The sequence below is a fragment of the Saimiri boliviensis genome, chromosome 1, assembly GCF_048565385.1.
Source record: "Saimiri boliviensis isolate mSaiBol1 chromosome 1, mSaiBol1.pri, whole genome shotgun sequence".
In the NCBI taxonomy this organism is placed as follows: Eukaryota; Metazoa; Chordata; class Mammalia; order Primates; family Cebidae; genus Saimiri; species Saimiri boliviensis.
Window position 1 is genome coordinate 185,430,191 of NC_133449.1, and position 20,653 is coordinate 185,450,843.

The window sequence follows — 20,653 nt, forward strand, 5'->3', positions numbered from 1 at the left end:
TCCGAATTTTGGCTGGCAGGTATTTTATGAGCAACCTTAGTGGTACATTTTAAATTTTCCCAAATAATTGTACCTGAAGAAGGATCTGTCTGAAGGTTATAAGCTCCAAGGCTGGAACAGCGAAGCTTGTACTATACAAGATTCAGCTTTTAAAAAGTACGAGTATCGAATATCACAGAGTGATGACAACAAACTAATGGGGGGAGGGACTCCTGAACAAAGAAATGGTGATAAATCATACTATGTACAATAGCCGCATTGTGTAAAATAGAGGGTAATATGGTATTTGAACTATATGGATTGTATTCTGTCCGCATGAAATCAGCATATTGTGACATTTTATCACTAATGTTTCACTAGAAAAAATATATATAAAAGGAAAGAAATGTGTAAGCTTTTTTTTATTAAGGATTATGGCGTGAATGGGTTACCATTTGGCATCATTCGAATGAAGTTTCTGTTTTCTGCCTGGGTGCACATCAAGTCCATCCAGATGTGGTAGTCGGAGAGAGTTCAAAAAAACTTCTGTCTGATTCCAAAGCATTTGCGATGCTTGGCAAAGACTTCTGTCCCGGGGATGAGGCACTTTAAAGACTCTGAAACAGTCTTTAAACTCTAATACAAACAGTGTTATGTCGATCCACTGGGAAATCAGGCATTTGCCCCGTTCTTGAGGAAACAGCTTCACAAATACCAGAAATAATAATTCATAAGCCACATTTACAACGTCTTGGGAGCAAAGCCTCTCCACAGAGAATGTCTATCATCTATAAAGTTAGTGGGAGATTATGCTTATTGAAAAAGTATGGTAGTAATAAAAGGAAGTCACTGAAGTCTGGAGAATTCGGTCTAGACTCTCTCTCGTCAGTGTCCGTGTAGTTAGTTCCTAGGTGTTTAATGAATTCTCACTGTTAAATAGGCACTGTGCTGCCAGGGTTTGTGGGTGCAGGCATGCTCCTGTTTTTAAGAAGTGTTATCTAGTTGGAAGAGATAGGCATACTGTGTATACGAGCAGTGGGGGCCATGTATTATGGCTGGACAAATAGCTTCAACAGTGTTCAGACCTGGGAGGTTCTCCTTGTCATTCAGGGTCCCAGATGAAGGAGACTCTGCCACCTTCATCCTGAGGCCTTTGAGATCACAGTAGCCATTTCCATTGCAGCCAGACAGAAAGGGACGAGTGGATGTTATGGGCCAGGCCTGGAAATGGCCCGCATTGATCAGTTCACTCATTTGCTTTCCATAGGACTCAGTCACAGGGCTGCATCAGAGTGATAGGGAGGCTGAGGAGGAGTCTAGCTGTGCGTTCAGAAAGGGAAGGGAAACATGGCTTATCAGCTTCCATCAAGCCAAGAACGGTGTATGCAGTGCTGTGGGGACCCAAGAGACAATGGCCGTCTTTTGGTGGTGTGCATGATATGTGGGTGTCTAGGGCAAGCATTCACAGAAGTGAGAACGTTTGCATTTGTCTCCATGTGCTTCTAATTCATTAGGAACTTTCCCTAGGGATTTGGACTAAGGCGTATTCAAGGTTTCTTTTAGGGGAATTAAAAGTGTGACATTAAAAATGGTCGAAGAAACTTGCCTCGGCTGGAGAGTAAAGGAGACGAGAGAGGATGGGTGTGGTCACACCTGTAATCTCAGCACTTTGGGAGGCTGAGGTGGGAGGATTGCTTGAAGCCAGGAGTTCAAGATCAGCCTGGGCAAGATACTGAGAGCCCACCTCATTAAAAAAGTAGAGAGAGAGGGGGAAAAGAAGAGAGAGTGAGCAGGGGGTGAGGAGGACGCCAGCATGGTCGTTGTCCTTGCTGGATGAAAGGCTGTTGACTGGATGATGGGTGGACTGCATCTGCAGGGTATCGGGAGGTACAGGCAGGACCGAGGTATTCAAAGACAAATTTAGTTTAACACAAAGAAAAACTTTTTAACAAGATGTCTGGAAAATAACTAGGCAGTCCTGGGTGAGTGCTGTGAAATCTTTTTTTTTTTTTTTTTTTTTGAGATGGAGTTTCGATCTTGTGGCCCAGCCTGTAGTGCAGTGGCTCCATCTTGGCTCACTGAAACCTCTGCCTCCCAGGCACAAGCAGTTCTCCTGCTGCAGCCTTCTGAATAGCTGGGATTACAGGCAGCTCCACCACGCCTGGCTAATTTGCATATGTTTAGTAGAGATGGGATTTCACCACGTTGGCCAGGCTGGTCTTAACTCCTGGCCTCAAGTGATCTGCTCGCCTTGGCCTCCCAAAGTTCTGGGATTATAGGCGTGAACCACCGCGCCGGCCTGGTGAAATCTTTTATCAGTGATGAAGCTGGAGGGAAAAGGGACACATACACACACACACACACACACACGTCCTGAGAATGTTGTACTGGCAGTGCAGTTGGCTTCCTGGTCTCATAGCTATTGCACCCTGGGAACTTTGGCCCATCATGGTTCTCTACGCCTCTTAGTACCTTTAGGCATCTACTTCTGTTGCCAACCTTCCGGAACTTGTATACTCCTCATTCAGATTCCCAACGGTAAGTCCCTGCTGGGCTGGCTGCCTTTGCTCCCAGTGCCCATCACTCGTCCAGTGAGATGGGGGCAGGGTTAGGATCACTGGTCTAGGTGGGGGCACCATGAACATGAAATCCAGGATCTAGCCTGATGTGACAGCATAAAGGGCCTACTCTTAAAAATGCAGGTAATAGACAAAACTACTTCCATTTCTGCATTACAGTGTATGCCTGTATCGGTTCTGTTCTAAGCTTACAGACACTTGAACTACAGAGTTTAGATGGAGTCCCAAGTAAAACATGGTTGATTCTATAGCACCAGTTAGGTACCTAATGTGTACCTCATAGACACACACAGTAAGTGTTTGTTGGGCTCGACATCTTCCAGGAAACCCTTTACGAAGGACATAACAACACCGACTGAAATCATTATGAGGTCTCAGGCTTTTTTGGCTTGAGGAAGTAAGAGCCTCAGGCTATATAATAAAGACCTTGTTCTTATTAAATGCTCTGTAGGTAATAGGCCTTTGCGGGCAGCATCTTAGACAAAGTGTTAACAATACAAAGAAGAAACCTGCGTGTGGTCAGCACAGTCTCAAACCATCCGTTGTACTCTTCAGCTGTATTCTTGCTTTATTAGTAATAAGCCTCAGATATTTTTCAAGTATAAAATGTTTGTTACAGTGCATTAGCTCCTGAGAATGACCAGGCCCAGTCTCTGGGTGGAAAGGGAAGAATAAAAAACCTGGTAGAATGCTTGACTATAAAGATGAAAAGTACTTGTACTGAGTGACCCCAACACCTAGCTCACAGGCTAGATGTTTGAATAAATGTGCATGAAAAGAAACTATTTAATCTTTCTGGAATAAACGTACACTTAATTCCAATGTCTATGTGAGAAATAGAACTTTATGCCCAGATTTATAAAATTCAAATTTGCACTTTTAGAGAACTAATTTTCATCATGGGCGTTTATGCCTTCAGTAAGTGTAGTCTGCTTTATATGACTGTGGGTTACAAAATGTTCAAGATTTTGAGATTTCAGCAAAATGATAAATCATTTACATGTCTTAGAACTAAAACACCACCTTTATACTTGGCCCTTCACAATGGGGTGTTGTCTAAACACAGAGCTTCTTACAAAGCAACAATACACTGCGTAGTTTATATGAGAAACATTCCTTAAGCCTTCATTCCAATATAGAGTGGCAGATTTCGCTGTGTAAACATGTGCCTGTATATATTCGCATATGAATTGTAGGCAGATTTAAATACTCTGTGGCATTGTGAAGCAGCTCATACATATAAAGAAAGATTAGACACAAGTACACATATTTAATTAGCACTGCTTGATGGAGGGTGTTCAGAATCTCCTTGTGAGTAAAGCATTTGTTGTTGAGCATTTTAAATACGGAGTCCTTCTGGAAAAGTAAGGGTGACTTATTTAGGCCCTTTGAAGTTAAAAATGGACTTTTCTTTCCAGGACTTTATTCCTTCCGAGTGCAAGTAACAACGGCATCACTTGTACTTGGATAAGAGGTCTGCTTGTGGGGCTTCTAGAAAGAGCAGCAGGAGCTGTGAATAATTTTACAGTGAGGAAGTTGCGACTGCAGATCTGCCTTTGTGACAGCTTCAACCTGTGGCCCCAGATAACCAGTGATTAATTGCCTGCCCTAGGTCCCTTCCTTTTTTCCGGCTCCAGGTTTCCCTGGACCCTGTTTGAGACTGTGAATTGCGTTCTGAGTGTTCTGCGTGGGCCGGCGTGCTTCGTGGAGCCGCGTGGTTGGGGGGAGCACAGCACGATCACGCAGACCGCAGCTCTCACTGCACCGCCGGGCTCGTTAGTGTGAATGAGCACGTGTCCCGCGGGCAGCCCTCTCGCCCCCGACGGCCCGCGTCCCTCTGCCTGCAGCACGCTCGCCTCTCCCCGGACGCCGCCTCCGTGCTCCGGGCGGCCGCTTCGGCCCAGCCAATCAGACGCGAGTGCTCGCAGCGGGCGCTGGCCAATCCGCGGCCAGCGTTCGCTGGAAACGCGAAACCCTTAGGGGAAAAGCAATAACAAAAGCCTTTCACTGCAGACAAATGTTAAGTGTCTGTGCAGACTTTTCCTGTTTTTAATTTTATTACTGCAAGAATGGAGGGTTTGTTGTTTCTTTCATGTTTCCTTTCAAGCAATTTTAATTATACATTTGTGCTACATCAGGGACTCTGGAACGCAGTGATTCAGCCTTTTGCATCTAAAGCTAAAATGCAGTAACCTTCTGGCAATACAGATATATTCCTGCACTGTAAATATAGCTGACATGCTAAAGAATTTTAAGCAGCTGCAAAGGTCTTTGACACCACACACAGTGCCCCAGAGAGCAGATGATGAGAAAACCAGCTCAGTCTTCCCTTTTGCCTCCTCTCCCACCCCCTCCCCTTTCCTGAAGGGATATGCTCATAAAGAATCCTTTCCTCCAATTGTTCTGTCTTTTGCAAATTTTGACCAAATGCCTAATTACCATTGATTCGCATCGCAATATGAAATTTTATACTCAGTGGTTTTTTAAAAAAAATGTCCTGAGGGAATTACATTGGAATCAGCTGTGATTTGAGGAAATACTTGCTTTGCTCCATCCTAGCCTTTCCCCTGCTAGCCTCTTGCTACAACAGACTGAATTAACACTGAGTAAATAATTCAGCTGTTGCCTAAGTAATAGCAACATAGACCATATGGGAAACAATTTTAAAATCTCCTTTTGAGACTTTGGAAGGAATCCTTCTCCATTACTTGAGTCCCGATCACTCAAATATTTTACCTGCTGTTAAAAGGTTCCCAAGGAAATGAGTCTTACCTTGTGAGGTTTCCCTTACCATCAAGGAGCCCATTACAGGTTTTCTGTAAAATTCAGAATGGCAGTGGTAATGCAAGTGAGCAAACCAGCTAGAAACAGACTTTGACTAATGTCTTCTGGTACTTCCAAGAAAGAGTAGGGGTAGGTGCAGAAAACAAAGGCTTAGTTAAATATTTTATTTCTTTCCCTTAATATTTTATGTATGTCTCAAAATCAAGATTCTATTAAAATACGCTTTAAAGAATTTTTTTTTTTTTAATTTGGCATTTGCCCTCTCAGAAATAAAGAGGATATTATATTTTGTTTCTCTGTGACATTTGGTATACCAAGCGCACTTAAGTTTAGTAATTCACAGATGCAGTGCTGAATTAAATTGCCTGTCTGCAAAGCATTTGGAAAAAGCAGAATGGCTTGCAGGAAACAAGTGTGTTAGTTTTGAGATTTCTTTTCTAATCCTCTGAGGCAAATGCTTACCAAAGTTGATTTCAAAGATAACCCCAAGAGCAAATCTATTGTGCACATTTATTTTCTTAAGAGGGCTATTTTAGGAGTCCTTAATATGAAACAAGACCAAACACTGAAACAGATGCGGTACTGAGGCTGATTACTGTCTCACAAAACCGAAGAGGGGAGGATTAGGAAAGAGAAATCATAGTTGATTGTCTGTTACCTGGTAAGTCCCCACTCTCCCCTCTATGCCTATTTTTATGCACCTGCATAATGTTTTTCCTTAAGAAAAATCACCATCATTTTATATTGTTGAATTGAAAACAAAACCGATTCCTTTCAGTCACCCTCTGGTTTAAGCTCTGGTAACTGGCGCTAGTTTATGTTGGCTGCTTGCCAAACGAAAGCAATTATGTGTAATAATAGAAAAATTAAGAGGTGAATGTTGCTGTTTTACAGCAGGACATGGCAAAAACCATTTCCTTCTGTCAGCAGTATCTTGATTACACTCTCACACACAGTTTCACCCTTTGTACCACATGCGCACGCGCACGAATGCACAACACACATTATTTCCTGTGGGTTTTAACTTGAGGTCACTGAAACCAGAAAGAGGAAGAATGCAAACCGCAGCTTTTGAAAGCAAATGAGAATAGAACTTTGCTGGGAAAAAAAGAAAAGAAAAAGAAAGAAGAAAAGAAAGAGAAAGGAAGAAAGAAGGAAAGAGTAAGTGAACTGGAAATAAGAGTAATCAGTGGTAACTGTGATCCTTTTTCATCCTCTGCCTTCTGCAGGTGTCCTAGTGGTCAATGTCACCTGGAGGAACAAAACGTACGTGGGAACCCTACTGGACTGCACCAAGCATGACTGGGCCCCTCCCAGGTAGGAACAGGGCCTTTTATTTCTCTCCCTCCTCCATACTGTCTGCAGAGAAACTATAGAGAGGGCTTCGTAACACATAAAAGTGCGCCTGTAATTGAAACCAGGCAAAGGAGAAATGAGCGATTTAGGATTGAATGCAGTAAAATGCAGATGCTAGATTTCTTTTCTATCAGAAGATCTGTACTCCCTACCCCTTCTCTCCTGCCTTTGTTTTCATTTTTTTTTTCTCTCAAAATGGGAATTTGAACTGGATTGGAAGCTAGCTACTTGAGCTGTTTTTCCTTGGTTTTTGTGAGGAAGAATATAAGCCCTTGGTAGCCTGCTCTTTTGCAGGTGTTGGAAATCGTCAGTCTTTTCCTTGACTGGGCCCAGCCCTTAAGCTACTGGAGTGTTGACTCCTGGGCTGCATTGTGTGCTTTGTGTTTTCACCTGGCTCTTTCGGGGATGCTCATTTTCACATCTGTTACTTGCTTCCATAGGTTTTGTGAGTCACCGACAAGTGACCTGGAGATGAGAGGGGGCCGGGGCAGAGGGAAGAGAGCGAGGTCTGCTGCTGCCGCCCCGGGCTCCGAGGCCAGCTTCACGGAGTCCAGAGGGCTGCAGAACAAGAACAGAGGGGGGGCCAATGGGAAAGGGAGGCGGGGCAGCCTCAATGCCAGCGGACGAAGGACACCCCCAAATTGTGCCGCCGAGGACATCAAAGCGAGCCCTTCCTCCACCAACAAAAGGAAAAACAAGCCTCCAATGGAGCTGGACCTGAACTCCAGCTCTGAGGACAATAAGCCTGGGAAGCGCGTCCGCACAAATTCCAGAAGCACTCCCACCACCCCTCAAGGGAAACCAGAGACGACTTTTTTGGACCAAGGCTGCTCTTCTCCAGTGTTAATCGACTGTCCCCACCCAAACTGCAACAAAAAGTACAAGCACATTAACGGCCTGAGGTACCACCAGGCTCATGCACACTTAGACCCGGAAAACAAGCTGGAGTTCGAGCCTGACAGCGAGGACAAGATCTCGGACTGCGAGGAAGCGTTGAGTAACGTGGCGCTGGAATGCAGCGAGGCAAGCACAAGCGTGTCTGCTTATGACCAGGTGAAGGCACCGGCATCCCCTGGGGCCGGAAACCCGCCGGGGACCCCAAAGGGAAAGAGAGAGCTGATGAGCAATGGCCCAGGTTCCATTATTGGTGCTAAAGCTGGGAAGAATTCTGGCAAAAAGAAGGGCCTTAACAATGAGCTGAACAACCTTCCAGTCATCTCCAACATGACGGCCGCCTTAGACAGTTGCTCAGCCGCGGACGGCAGTTTGGCTGCTGAGATGCCTAAACTGGAAGCAGAGGGATTAATTGACAAGAAAAATTTAGGAGATAAAGAAAAGGGCAAGAAAGCAAACAACTGCAAAATGGACAAAAACCTCTCTAAACTGAAAAGTGCCCGGCCCATCGCCCCTGCCCCAGCCCCCACTCCCCCGCAGCTAATCGCTATACCCACTGCAACCTTTACAACCACCACCACGGGGACAATACCCGGACTGCCCTCCCTCACAACGACTGTTGTTCAGGCTACACCAAAGAGTCCTCCATTAAAACCCATTCAACCAAAGCCCACGATCATGGGGGAGCCCATCACCGTGAACCCAGCTCTGGTGTCACTCAAAGACAAAAAGAAAAAGGAGAAGCGAAAGCTGAAGGACAAAGAAGGGAAAGAGACGGGAAGCCCAAAAATGGATGCCAAGCTGGGGAAACTAGAGGACTCCAAGGGGGCCAACAAGGATCTACCTGGCCATTTTTTAAAGGATCATCTCAACAAGAATGAAGGGCTGGCAAACGGACTGTCAGAGTCTCAGGAGAGCCGCATGGCCAGTATCAAAGCCGAAGCCGATAAGGTTTACACTTTCACAGACAACGCTCCCAGCCCTTCCATCGGGAGCGCCTCGAGGATGGAATGCAGCACTTTGGTGAATGGGCAGGCACCAATGGCACCCCTGCATGTGTTGACCCAGAATGGGGCCGAGAGTTCAGCCGCCAAGACAAGCAGCCCGGCCTATTCGGACATATCCGATGCTGCTGACGACGGTGGTTCCGACAGCAGGTCAGAGGGCATGAGATCAAAGGCCGGTTCCCCATCGGATATTATTTCTAGTAAGGACGGTGTAGTGAAAGGGCATTCTTCAACTACAGCACAATCATCTCAACTGAAAGAGTCCCATTCTCCCTATTACCACGGCTATGATCCTTATTATTCTCCAAGTTACATGCACCCTGGGCAGGTCGGCGCCCCTGCAGCTGGAAATAGTGGGAGCACACAGGGAATGAAAATCAAGAAGGAGTCCGAGGAAGATGCTGACAAGAAAGACAAGGCAGAGCAGTTAGATTCTAAGAAAGTGGACCACAGTTCCGCATCCTTACAGCCTCAGCACCAGTCAGTGATCACACAAAGACATCCCGCTCTGGCTCAGTCACTTTATTATGGCCAGTATGCCTATGGGCTCTATATGGACCAGAAGTCTCTGATGGCCACCAGCCCTGCCTATAGACAGCAATATGAGAAGTACTATGAGGACCAGAGGTTGGCAGAGCAGAAAATGGCCCAGACTGGGAGAGGAGACTGTGAAAGGAAAAGTGAGCTCCCCTTGAAAGAGCTGGGCAAGGAGGAAAGTAAACAGAAAAACATGCCATCGGCCACAATCTCAAAAGCTCCCTCTACTCCGGAGCCTAACAAAAACCATTCTAAACTAGGGCCATCAGTGCCTAATAAAACTGAGGAGACAGGTAAATCGCAGCTTCTCTCCAATCACCAGCAGCAGCTTCAGGCCGACAGCTTCAAAGCTAAGCAGATGGAAAACCACCAGCTTATTAAGGAGGCTGTAGAAATGAAGTCTGTCATGGACTCTATGAAGCAGACAGGTGTAGACCCAACCTCGAGATTTAAACAAGTAAGATTGTGGAGCGTGGCCCCAACAGGGAGAGAGCAGTCTGAGACTTGTATTATACATGTCTGGGCTTGATCTGGTTAGACCTCTGACACAGGAAGGAAACCCACATTAAGAGTATTTTCCTCTTCTCTTGAAAATATCTTAAGATTCTCAGGAGTTGCTGTGTAGCTCTCAAATGTACATTATCACCATTTTCTTGTCATGTTATATAGTAAAAGGAACTGTGGGCATGTGCTTTGCAGATTGTGTTCTATGCCACTAACTCGCTCTGTGACTCTGATGAGGTCCCTTAATTTCTAACTTAGTCCAAGGCGAGGGCATTCCACGATGGGGCTGCTGAATTCCCACTCTGAGATTCTGAGTCTCATCTCTAAAACATTTATTTTCCATTTTCAAATTTCGATTCGCATCTTCTTGGAAGATAATAAAAACTGGGTCCCTACATTCACATATCCCATTTAGTTTTAGTTTTTGTTTTTAAGACCGGGTCTCACTCTTGTTGCCCAGGCTGGAATGCAGTGGGGTGATCTCAGCTCACTGCAACCTCTGCCTCCTGGGTTCAACCGATTCTCCTGCCTCAGCCTCCTGAGTAGCTGGGATTACAGGCGTGCGCCACCACGCCCGGCTCATTTTTGTAGTTTAAGTAGAGATGGGATTTCACCATGTTGGTCAGGCTGTTCTTGAACTCCTGACTTCATGATCAGCCCTCCTTGGCCTCCCAAAGTGATGGGATTACTGGTGTGAACCAATCGTGCCTGGCCTCATTCATGTTTTTAATAGAATTGGGGTCCCAAATTTCTTTCACAGGGGGTCAGAGATGCCTAGCTTTCAGCTTTACACTCTGTGTTGAGTACCCCAAAACCCAGAGCTTAGTGCTGAACGTTTGTGAGGAGGGTGAGGAGGTTTGGGTGGCGGTCCTCAGCAGCTCTCCCAGAGCCCCCGGGGTCAGTCAGCCTGAGAACACCTGAAAATTGGTCACCATGAAACCACAAATGTGCTAGCACCGTCTGTCATGGTTCAGACATCCTGACCTACTGCAACCCCATGAGCATTAATCCTGGTATTTCCCAGCACTGCACACCCCCACTCCGGCCCTAACCCCCATGCTTAGATAATCCCTGGTGCATTAGAGCAAGAACCATTACCCGCCCCACCCCCGCCGCCACCACCACCCACACACACATATTCACTTAGACCTAACTTTGCATATTCTCTGAGAACCTGAATCCTCAGTGGGTTTATATCATGAATGGGATGGGCATCACAAAGGCCGTTTAGGATTCTCAGTTACCCCACTTCCAGAGGCATAAATCAGGCTGTCACTTCACAGGTCTGCATAAGAATGATACAATTTGGGGGGTTTATAGATGGTTTTGTTTTGCAATAGAGAAGCCAAAATGTGTGCTATTAATTTGAAATTTTGTTTCGATTAAGATGATAGCACATAATGAGAAGTGAGCCAATATGTTAAGCCTCAGCTGCAGTAGATGAGGAAAATGTATTAGGAAACCAAGAGTTTTTCCTCGTAAGTGATGTTAATAGCTATAGCAATTACTTAAATTTACTATTATTAGCTTGAGTTAGAGTTTTTAACACTCTTTTGACCTGTGCGAGATATTAAAAGGCAAATGAAGGTGGAATTGAATATGTCTGAGGATGCTATTTAGTGTTGAGAAATTACAGTAAGGGCCCAACTCTGAATTTTAGCAGACCTGAGCTTGAAACCCAGCTCTGTGACTGGGCAGCAGCATGACCTTGATGTTGCTTGAACTTCTAACACTTCGGTTTTGTCTTCTGTACAAGGGATCAATAGTAACGCTGCTTACCTGGGGCATTATTACCTTGTAAGAGAAGGAGGCAAAGCAATTAGCACAGTGTCTAGCACATAAATAAATGTCAACTTAGCATTAAAATTGAGAGTACTACTGCTGTCATGATCATTAACAAGTTTTCTTTAAAATTGAAATTTTAAAATAAATCTAATGTTTTTTCTTTAAAAAAAAAATCAGGATCCAGATTCAAGAACATGGCATCATTACGTATACCAGCCCAAGTATCTGGATCAGCAAAAGTCAGAAGAACTTGATAGAGAGAAGAAATTAAAAGAGGATAGTCCCAGGAAAACCCCTAATAAAGAGAGTGGTGTGCCCAGCCTCCCTGTGTCATTAACGAGCATTAAAGAGGAGCCCAAAGAGGCCAAGCGTCCTGATTCTCAATCAATGGAGGAGAGCAAGCTGAAAAATGATGATCGAAAGACCCCTGTGAACTGGAAGGACTCTCGGGGAACAAGAGTGGCTGTCTCCTCACCCATGAGTCAGCATCAGTCATACATACAGTACTTGCATGCTTATCCTTACCCGCAGATGTACGATCCAAGCCATCCTGCATACCGAGCTGTTTCTCCCGTCCTAATGCACAGTTACCCTGGTACGTGTTGTTGGTTCTGACTATATTGGAGGGAAGAGGCAATGTTCATGTATTAGCTGTTAAAAACTCAAGATAAATTAGAAGCTTCAAGGGTGACATTTGTTTTGCTTGTTGTTACACTGTTTAAAGTCCCAAAGATGAAACTGATTTAATATAAGATTTCTTTTAATGAAATGTCAAGAATCTTCAGCTATAGTTTCCATAGTCTCTGATGGTCTGCTATAGCTGTTAGACTGACAGATACTTTATAGCCTATGAAAATATTCTAAGCACTTACTGTCATAATCATTATAGCTACTATTCCTTTCACTTAAGCAGACACGTAAATGTATGAAATGGCTATAAGCTCAATTCTGTTTATAACCTCCCTTCATCAGGATGAATTAACTGGGAGAAGAAAATTGGAGAAGCTAGATACAGTTTAATGATGATGTAGCCCATTCTTAATGGAACTCCCTATTTTAAGATCTCTTTGACTCTTATCCCAAATTCATGTAACCCAAATGATTTCTTTTTTTTAAAGACACAGCCCTTAACTTGATGTGGCATTTGTTGTTTATCTGCAGGGGCCTATCTCTCTCCAGGATTTCATTATCCTGTTTATGGGAAGATGTCAGGGAGAGAAGAGACAGAGAAAGTCAATACCAGCCCTAGCATCAACACGAAAACAACCACGGAATCTAAAGCACTGGATTTGCTCCAGCAGCATGCTAACCAATACCGCAGCAAGTCTCCTGCTGTAAGCCTCCTTTTGTGGTTATTTAAGATTAACATGTTTTAGGGGAGAAAGGGGAACAAACTAGAGAACAGCCTTGAAATATAAATGGGTTTCGGAACCCAGCTGTGATTTCAGGATGCTGTTTTATCCTAATGCATAAAGAATGGCTCGTTCAAAAGTAAGATGCTTTGACACGTGCGAGAAAATTGTTAATGCTTGTATGGCAGTAGCAAGCTTTTCTGTTGCAAACATCTAGCATACCTTGCTTACCCAGGAGGATGGTTGTTAGGTAGAAATTTAAATTCATAGGAACCAACTTTTGGTGCAAAATATGTTTAATAAGACACTGAGGAATTAGGTAACAGAGGAGTCTATTTTATATACTTTTTGTGAGTAAGTAGTTCAGAGGCTACAAACTGTTGGCCTTTTGGGCAAATCAAGCTTTTCAAAAACATATTTTCTCCTGGGATAGCTTTCAAAAATCAGATATTTTACACGCAAATTCAGATGATCTCTTTTAATACAATAGAAAAGAGATCTATTGTAGATCTCTTTTCTGTGGGCCAGGTGTGGTGGCTCACACCTGTAATCCCAGCACTTTGGGAGGCCAAGGTGGGCAGATCACCCAAGGTCAGGAGTTCAAGACCATCCTGGCCAACATGGTGAAACTCTGTCTCTACTAAAAATACAATAATTAGCCTGGTGTGGTGGTAGGCACCTGTAATTCCAGCTCCTTGGGAGGCAAGAGAATCACTTCAGCCTGGGAGGCAGAGGTTGCAATGACCAGAAATTGTGCCACTGCACACAAGCCGGGGCGACAGAGCAAGACTCTGTCTCAAAAAAAAAAAAAAAAAGAGAGATAATAGAAAATCGGGTTCAAAATCCTCTGGCAGAAGCTGATGGGAGCAAGTAGCCCCGTCTAGGCAGTAAGTCCTGCATCCCACCAATGTGCATGGATATAAATAGAAGCTCTCCAACCTGCATCACTTACCTTTGTTTTTAGCTTGACTTCTGGAGGGATTTGAGGGTTCTACTACTTGTATTGACCCTTCATATTCACGTCATCACTGTCCATGGTTGGGGGTTCATCACTAGCAAAGCTGAGTGCTCGTGACATGTAATAAGGCACAAGTTTGAGCCTTGCACACTGAGGCTCGTATGCAAGAGGAATTCATGTGGCTTAGGGGTGAGAACTGTGTCTGCTGTTTTTTTGCCTTGATTCTTTGTCATGTCCCTTTAACTCTGCTGAAGCAGTACAAATACGTGTCTGTGAAAGACGGCTCTTCCCCAAAAAGGGTGAGTGCTCTAGTCCTAGACACGGTTGTGAAGAGAGACTAAATAAAAATAGGATGGCGCTTGGCTATGAAAGAGTTTAAAGTAAATTAAAATAATAATATCTGCAATGTGAATAGTCTACCAGCGACTCTATAGAGAAACTAGAAAAGGTGATTTCTGAATCTGTTTCTGAGTCTTCCTTCTTAGGACAAGGATTTCTTTTAAGTGAGAAGGATAACTTTAGTTAAAGGGTGGATGGGTTCTAAAGGTAGAAAGGCGTAGGAAATAAACCATCCTTACCCCAAACCATGGTTTGGGAGGAAGGGAGCTTCTCTGTGGTAGTTCAGAAATTGAGAGATTAAAAATGTGAGTGTAGGGCGGTGATTTCTTGTGCTTTATATTGGCATATAATTTTAGGGCATGTTTTTTCAGTAGAACAAAATGTGTACACACATGTTTAAAGTTGTGAGATAGGTTCTCCCCACAAAATACAAGCGTAATTAGAAAACTTGACTTCAAAGGTATCTCCAAAACGATTTATTTTGTAACAGTTGTCTTTATGGGAAGCAGTTGGGTGAATTCTTAACCTGCACTTACGAACTAATATAGAGAGAAGTCCTTATTGTCATCATTTCAGGAAAACATTGGTGTCACTTGGTTTACTTTGGGTGGAGCACTCCTTCAATGTTGGCTTAATTCCAAACGAAACTAATGCATGTCCTTTGAAATTCTCTTTAGTTTCTAAAGAATTGTATCCTTATATTTACTTTTAATCATTAACACAATAGGTGGTTTAGCACTCTTCTAAAGTTGATATTCAAAGCATTAAGGGGGGAAATCTCTCTTTTCTGTTGCAGCCAGTGGAAAAGGCTACAGCTGAACGGGAACGGGAGGCAGAAAGGGAAAGGGATCGCCACTCCCCCTTCGGCCAGCGGCACCTGCACACGCACCACCACACCCACGTTGGCATGGGTTACCCGCTAATCCCGGGTCAATACGACCCTTTTCAAGGTCAGCAGCTCTGTCATTACTGTGTCTTTGGCCATTCTGCTTTGGAAAACAGTTGTTAAAATTGCATTTCACATCTTAAAATAAAAATATTGAGCTTTGAGTTCACATTAGTTCTCAGGAGGGTTTTTAACACTTATTTCCTAGTGACACAGCTAAGGCTATTCTCACATCTTTGTATTCTATTGAGACATGAAATGGCTACCACTTAATAATTGTCACCAGTTGATGTTATCTGCGGCTTACTGTTATCTCACAGACTGAGGGTGGTGGCCAGTGTCTGGGGCACTGAATATAACAATCAGAAGATCAGATATCTACTTCAGGGAAATTGTATGAAAAGGGGGAGATGGTGGGAGGCTTTGGTGAAATTACTTGCTTTGATTTCTGCATGCTTTTTAAGTTGCTGTTTTCCCATGGAAATCATGGGAGTAATGTGATCAGGTTTAACGCTTTTATAACCTCATTCAAGGGTTTTTCACAGCTCTTCACTGCTGTGACTTCACTAAATGGAGAATTGAGAAAGAGCAACATTTTTTAAAAGCCATCGGGGCCGGGCACGGTGGTGGCTCACACCTGTAATCCCAGCACTTTGGGAGGCCGAGGCGGGTGGATCACGAGGTCAAGAGATCGAGACCATCCTGGTCCACATGGTGAAACCCCGTCTCTACTAAAAATACAAAAAAATTAGCTAGGCATGGTGGTGCGTGCCTGTAATCCCAGCTACTCAGGAGGCCGAGGCAGGAGAATTGCCTGAACCCAGGAGGCGGAGGTTGCAGTGAGCCGAGATCGCGCCATTGCACTCCAGCCTGGGTAACAAGAGCAAAACTCCGCCTCAAAAAAAAAAAAAAAAGCTATTGGATTGATATGAGGGAAGCTTCACCTTGTGGTTTACTAGTTGAACGTGTATTATTTGTCCCATCTTTGTCATTTCACAGCAGGTGGGTGGTGTCACCATCTTTACCACTGGCTAGAATATCACAGATTGCATGGCTTTAAACAACAGGAATTTATTTTCTCACAGTTCTGGAGGCTGAAAGTTCAAGATCTGGGTGCCAGCACAGCCAGTCTCTGCTGAGGCCTCTCTTCCTGGCTTGTGTGTAGCCGCTGTCTTGCTGTGCGTTCATGTGACCTCTTCTTTGTCCATGAGCTGGTGGGTGGGGAAGGGGCAGGGGGAACCCTCGTGTGCTTTCCTGTAAGGACACTAATCCTGTCCTGTTAGGGTCCCACCCATATGACCTCATTTAACCTTAATTACATTCCTATAGGCCCCATCTCCAAATCTGATCACATTGTGGATTTAAGGCTTCAACATATTTTAAGCAGACATAATTTAGCCTATTGCACTGAGTTGCCTCTTTCGCTGCTGTGTGAATAGAAAGTAAGAGAATGTATTTGAAGGTGTTTCCAAAACTGGGAAGTGATATACAAATGTGAAGGGCCATTTTTATGTATTCAAGTCTTTTTACTTAGTGTCAACTAGTAATGTTAAAAGAGAGCTTTTCAATTTCTTAAACAATTTCTATTGGTATGTTAAGAACTTGGAAGAGACAGAGGTTTTATTTCTAGTCTAACACATTATATATAAAGTATATATGAGCAGAAAATAATTGTCTTTTTAAAGATAATATTATTATTGTTATTTTACTGTCTTACATTACCTTTGGGAAATGAAAATGTATCCAAATAAATAGACATAGGAGATGGTAATCTTCCCTAGGTTTGCATTTTTTTACTCTCTTTTTCCCCAGGACTGTCTTCTATAGAATTTAAAAGAATTCTCTATTAGGCACCATCATGCCATTTGGAGCTATTACAGGCTCTGACTGCTACCTTCGTCTTGTGGGGTGAAAGTTAAGAGCGTTTCTAAGTTTGATTTACTGATTCTGTGTACCTTACGAGATGCATTGTGTTCAGTCGCTGGGGAAAATGTTAAAGTGATAACAATTATTATGAAAGTATTGTATTCCAGGCAAATAGCATGCGGCTTCTGTAATTCATTGTGACTTTTGATTCCTGTTGTTACCTGGCATCTATTATTTCTCCTGAGCTTCCTATTCAGGAATGCATGCGAACCATTTAGCACCATGCAGAGTTGGAGAGATGGAATGCTGTATCTCCTTTTAATAGCTATGAAGAAAACTGCAGAGTGTTCAAGAAAGAATAGATAGCAAATAGATCAAATGGTTTGTACTGTGTCCTTGCTGCATGAAACAGTTCACGTGTGTGTTCAGGAGAGGACACTGTGCTGCCGCTGGGTCTGTGGCCCTTCTGCACTGGGCCTGTATCTACTCTTGTCCTTCTAAAGGTCACAGACACTGTATATTTTTGTCCCCATTAGGCTTGACCTCTGCTGCCCTTGTTGCCTCTCAGCAGGTGGCTGCCCAGGCATCTGCATCTGGAATGTTTCCTGGACAAAGAAGGTAAATATCCTCTACATTTTAAATTAGTTCTAAATGGAAAATGTCTTAATGGTTGGGAGGAAGCAAATATGGGATTTTTAGACCAAAAACCTATCTCCTTGGGTTTTATATCATTATAATGAGTGTGTTTATTATGCCAGTATGAGTTGCTTCACATGCAACTTAAAATTCCATGATCCTCATTCTATGAGGGTTATGTAGATGAGTAATTAACTGATTAGCTTTTCAGACAGTTGAATTTTTTTTGGCTTATCCTTATAGCATTGCTAAAATAATTCACCATGACTCCCTTTGTTTTATTACATTTAAAGATAAAGTTGCAAATGGAGACATTTATTTTCATAATGCTAAAGGTAATGTTTGCTCTTCGATATTTTAAATTATTCCTTAAGTTTTACCAAGGAAAATGATTTAAAGGAATTAAATTATTAATATTATAAAATTAATATTTTTCACTATGTATATCATTACTTTGTGTTTATTCACTTTCTCTGGAATTGAATTCCACATTTGAATGGAATTAAAAATAAGCCTATCAGTCTTATAGTTTCCAGGCTCACAATGTCAAATGTTGATAGAGGCCGGGCACGGTAGCTCATGTCTATAGTCCCAGCTCTTTAGGAGGCTAAGGCAGGTGAATCTGCTGAGGTCTGGAGTTCAGACCAGCCAAGCCAACATGGTGAAACCCTGTGTCTACTAAAAATACAAAAATTAACTGGGCCGGTGGCGTGCCCCTATAATTCCTGCTACTAGGGAGGCTGAGGCACGAGAATTTCCTGAACCTGGGAGGCAGAGGTTGCAGTGAGTCAAAATTGTACCATTGCACCCCATCCTGGGTGACAGAGTGAGACTGTGTTTCAAGAAAAAAAAAGTTGATAGAACCCTGTGCTAAAGCTTGCTTTTCTTTTGCAGAGAATAACAAGATTGGAAATGTACATTGTCATGTGACTGGATCACATGGGGAAGCGCTTTATACAGACATCAGTTCCATGGTGTTAATTTGAAATGCCTTAATGGCAGGCAAAAACCAGTCATTTCATTTTTGTAAATTACAGATTTTATCACAGAGTAACAAATGTTGCTGTAATTAAACTTCTGTTTTATATATATATATATACGTATACATATCTGTATATATACATATATATATATATTATATATATATATATTCTTTACTTTTTGTATCAGTAACCAGGCTCGCACAAACAGGGTCTGCTGCCACGTCGCAAACCACTCAGTAAAGGAAATTAAAAATGTATTTGTCATGTTGAAAAGTGTTAGCCAGAAAAGGCTACTTTCTTTCTTTTCCTTTTCCTTTAAAATTGTAAATAAATAATGTTATGTATCAGTGTGCCTGAACCTTGCATATCCTTCACATATTTCCCATAAGCCCCTTGGAAAGGCTAACTGTGATGATGACACTTTGGTACAATGTAGATGTCGATTTGGTGGCTCCTGTTAAAGATGCATCGGTGTAAAATGTTCCTGTAGTCACTCTTTGTACTTGTGTATTGTGGAAAAAATACTTTTGGAAGGCATGGGGTTGCCAGTACCACAAAAACTGTGTTGTATATAATGTAAAGATTAAAATGGGGAAATAATGAGCATCTGTGAATAATGAGGTGTCATTTTTTGATAATCTTGAATGGCAAATAACCCAATCGCCTGCGTACCAGAGACATCTGTGATTGTTCTATTACTTGAATAGTCCTGCAGTCTTTTTTTTTTTTTTTTTTTTTTTTTTAATGTTTACAATTACCCAGTTTTAGAAGAGAGAGACTTTAATGCCATTGCCTGGTTACTTGTTTTATGCTGTAATCTAGTTTATTTTATGTAAAATGTATATTGAATGCTTTCCTTTTTTATACCTGCCTTAAATAATTTGGCAATCAGAATTAAAAAGGTTTTTTTTTTTTTTTAAATAATGACTTCTTGTCTGTCTCATGTTATTTTCTACCTGGCTGATAGTCATTCTAATTTTCAAAGAAGACTTTCTTAATATTATTAATAACCAACATAAAACACAGTACATAGATACTAACTTTTCGGATAGTATACATAGGCATAACAACCAAATAAAGTATTTAATTTGGTGAATGTATTCCCATTCACATGGTATTTACTCTAAACATGGAGCATGATATCATTAGAAATTGGTAGATACAGGTTTCTGTGGTATGTAATAACACTCCAAAGATGCAAATCTGATGACATGCGGACAGTAGGGAAGATATGTAAAAAGTCATTCAGTCAGTTAGCTGTCATTACATTGATTTACTAAAATATTTTAAGCCACATTTTAACTGCCTCTTCCCCCACTCCTTTGCTTTGAACAAACACTGAGTGCCTGCTTTATCCCAAGCACAGTGCAGGGTGCTGGCATATTGCAGTAACAAATTCTCGTCTTGACAGAGCTTTCATTTTTTAAATGAAACATATCATAAAATACTAAATAATATACAAAGCATGTTAGATGGCTGATAAATGCAATGAAGAGAAATGAAGCATGGGAGTGGGGCACAGTGAATGTGTGCTGGAGTTTGTAAACAGAGTGGTCACTAATGAGATGAGGGAGGGGCCGGGCAAGGTGGCTGACACCTGTAATCCCAGCACTTTGGGAAGCCAAGGTGGGCAGATCGCAAGGTCAAGAGATCGAGACCATCTTGGCCAACATGGTGAAACCCCATCTCTACTAAAAATACAAAAATTAGCTGGGCATGGTGGTGTGCACCTGTAGTCCCAGCTACTCGGGAGGCTGAGGCAGGAGAATTGCTTGAACCTGGGACGCACAGGTTGTAGTGAGTCATGATTGCACCACTGCACTCCAGCCTGGCGATAGAGCGAGACTGTCTCAAAAAAAAAAAAAAAAAAAGAAAGAAAGAAATGAGGAAGGGATCCATGCAGATGTCTTGGAGAACAGCACTATGGTGAGGCGATAAAGCCAGTATCATAAGCCCCAAAGTGGGAGTGTGCTTTGTATGTTTGGACTGGTTGATTTCAATGCTTCATTCCAGCTGTAAGTTTTTATTATTTTACTGTAATTGCTAATGACAGTTTTACCACTCAGTGTACTAAAAAGTTCTTTAAGCTGACAGAATTTGTCTTGGTATAATTTGGTTAGATCTACCTAGAGGCCTTTCCTTCACAAATGAATAGAATTTTGCAATCAAAAAGAAATGTTTCCCTTGCTTTTGAAAGAACACCTTAAA

General features: G+C 42.6%; 1 protein-coding gene across 3 annotated transcripts in view; it reads left to right on the forward strand.

Annotated features, from left to right (window-relative positions):
* The window catches only part of ZNF608 (zinc finger protein 608), a 115,773-nt gene extending 96,562 nt beyond the window's left edge, over nucleotides 1-19,211 (forward strand). For all 3 annotated transcript variants that reach the window (XM_010339309.3, XM_074382031.1, XM_003920649.4), the window contains 7 exons: nucleotides 6,572-6,659; nucleotides 7,139-9,593; nucleotides 11,603-12,020; nucleotides 12,587-12,759; nucleotides 14,871-15,024; nucleotides 17,363-17,444; nucleotides 18,357-19,211. In XM_010339309.3, coding sequence (XP_010337611.1) covers nucleotides 6,572-6,659; nucleotides 7,139-9,593; nucleotides 11,603-12,020; nucleotides 12,587-12,759; nucleotides 14,871-15,024; nucleotides 17,363-17,444; nucleotides 18,357-18,363 — 3,377 coding nt within the window. In that variant the 3' untranslated portion in view covers nucleotides 18,364-19,211. The remainder of the gene's footprint in view (nucleotides 1-6,571; nucleotides 6,660-7,138; nucleotides 9,594-11,602; nucleotides 12,021-12,586; nucleotides 12,760-14,870; nucleotides 15,025-17,362; nucleotides 17,445-18,356) is intronic.
* Nucleotides 19,212-20,653: the final 1,442 nt, after the last annotated feature.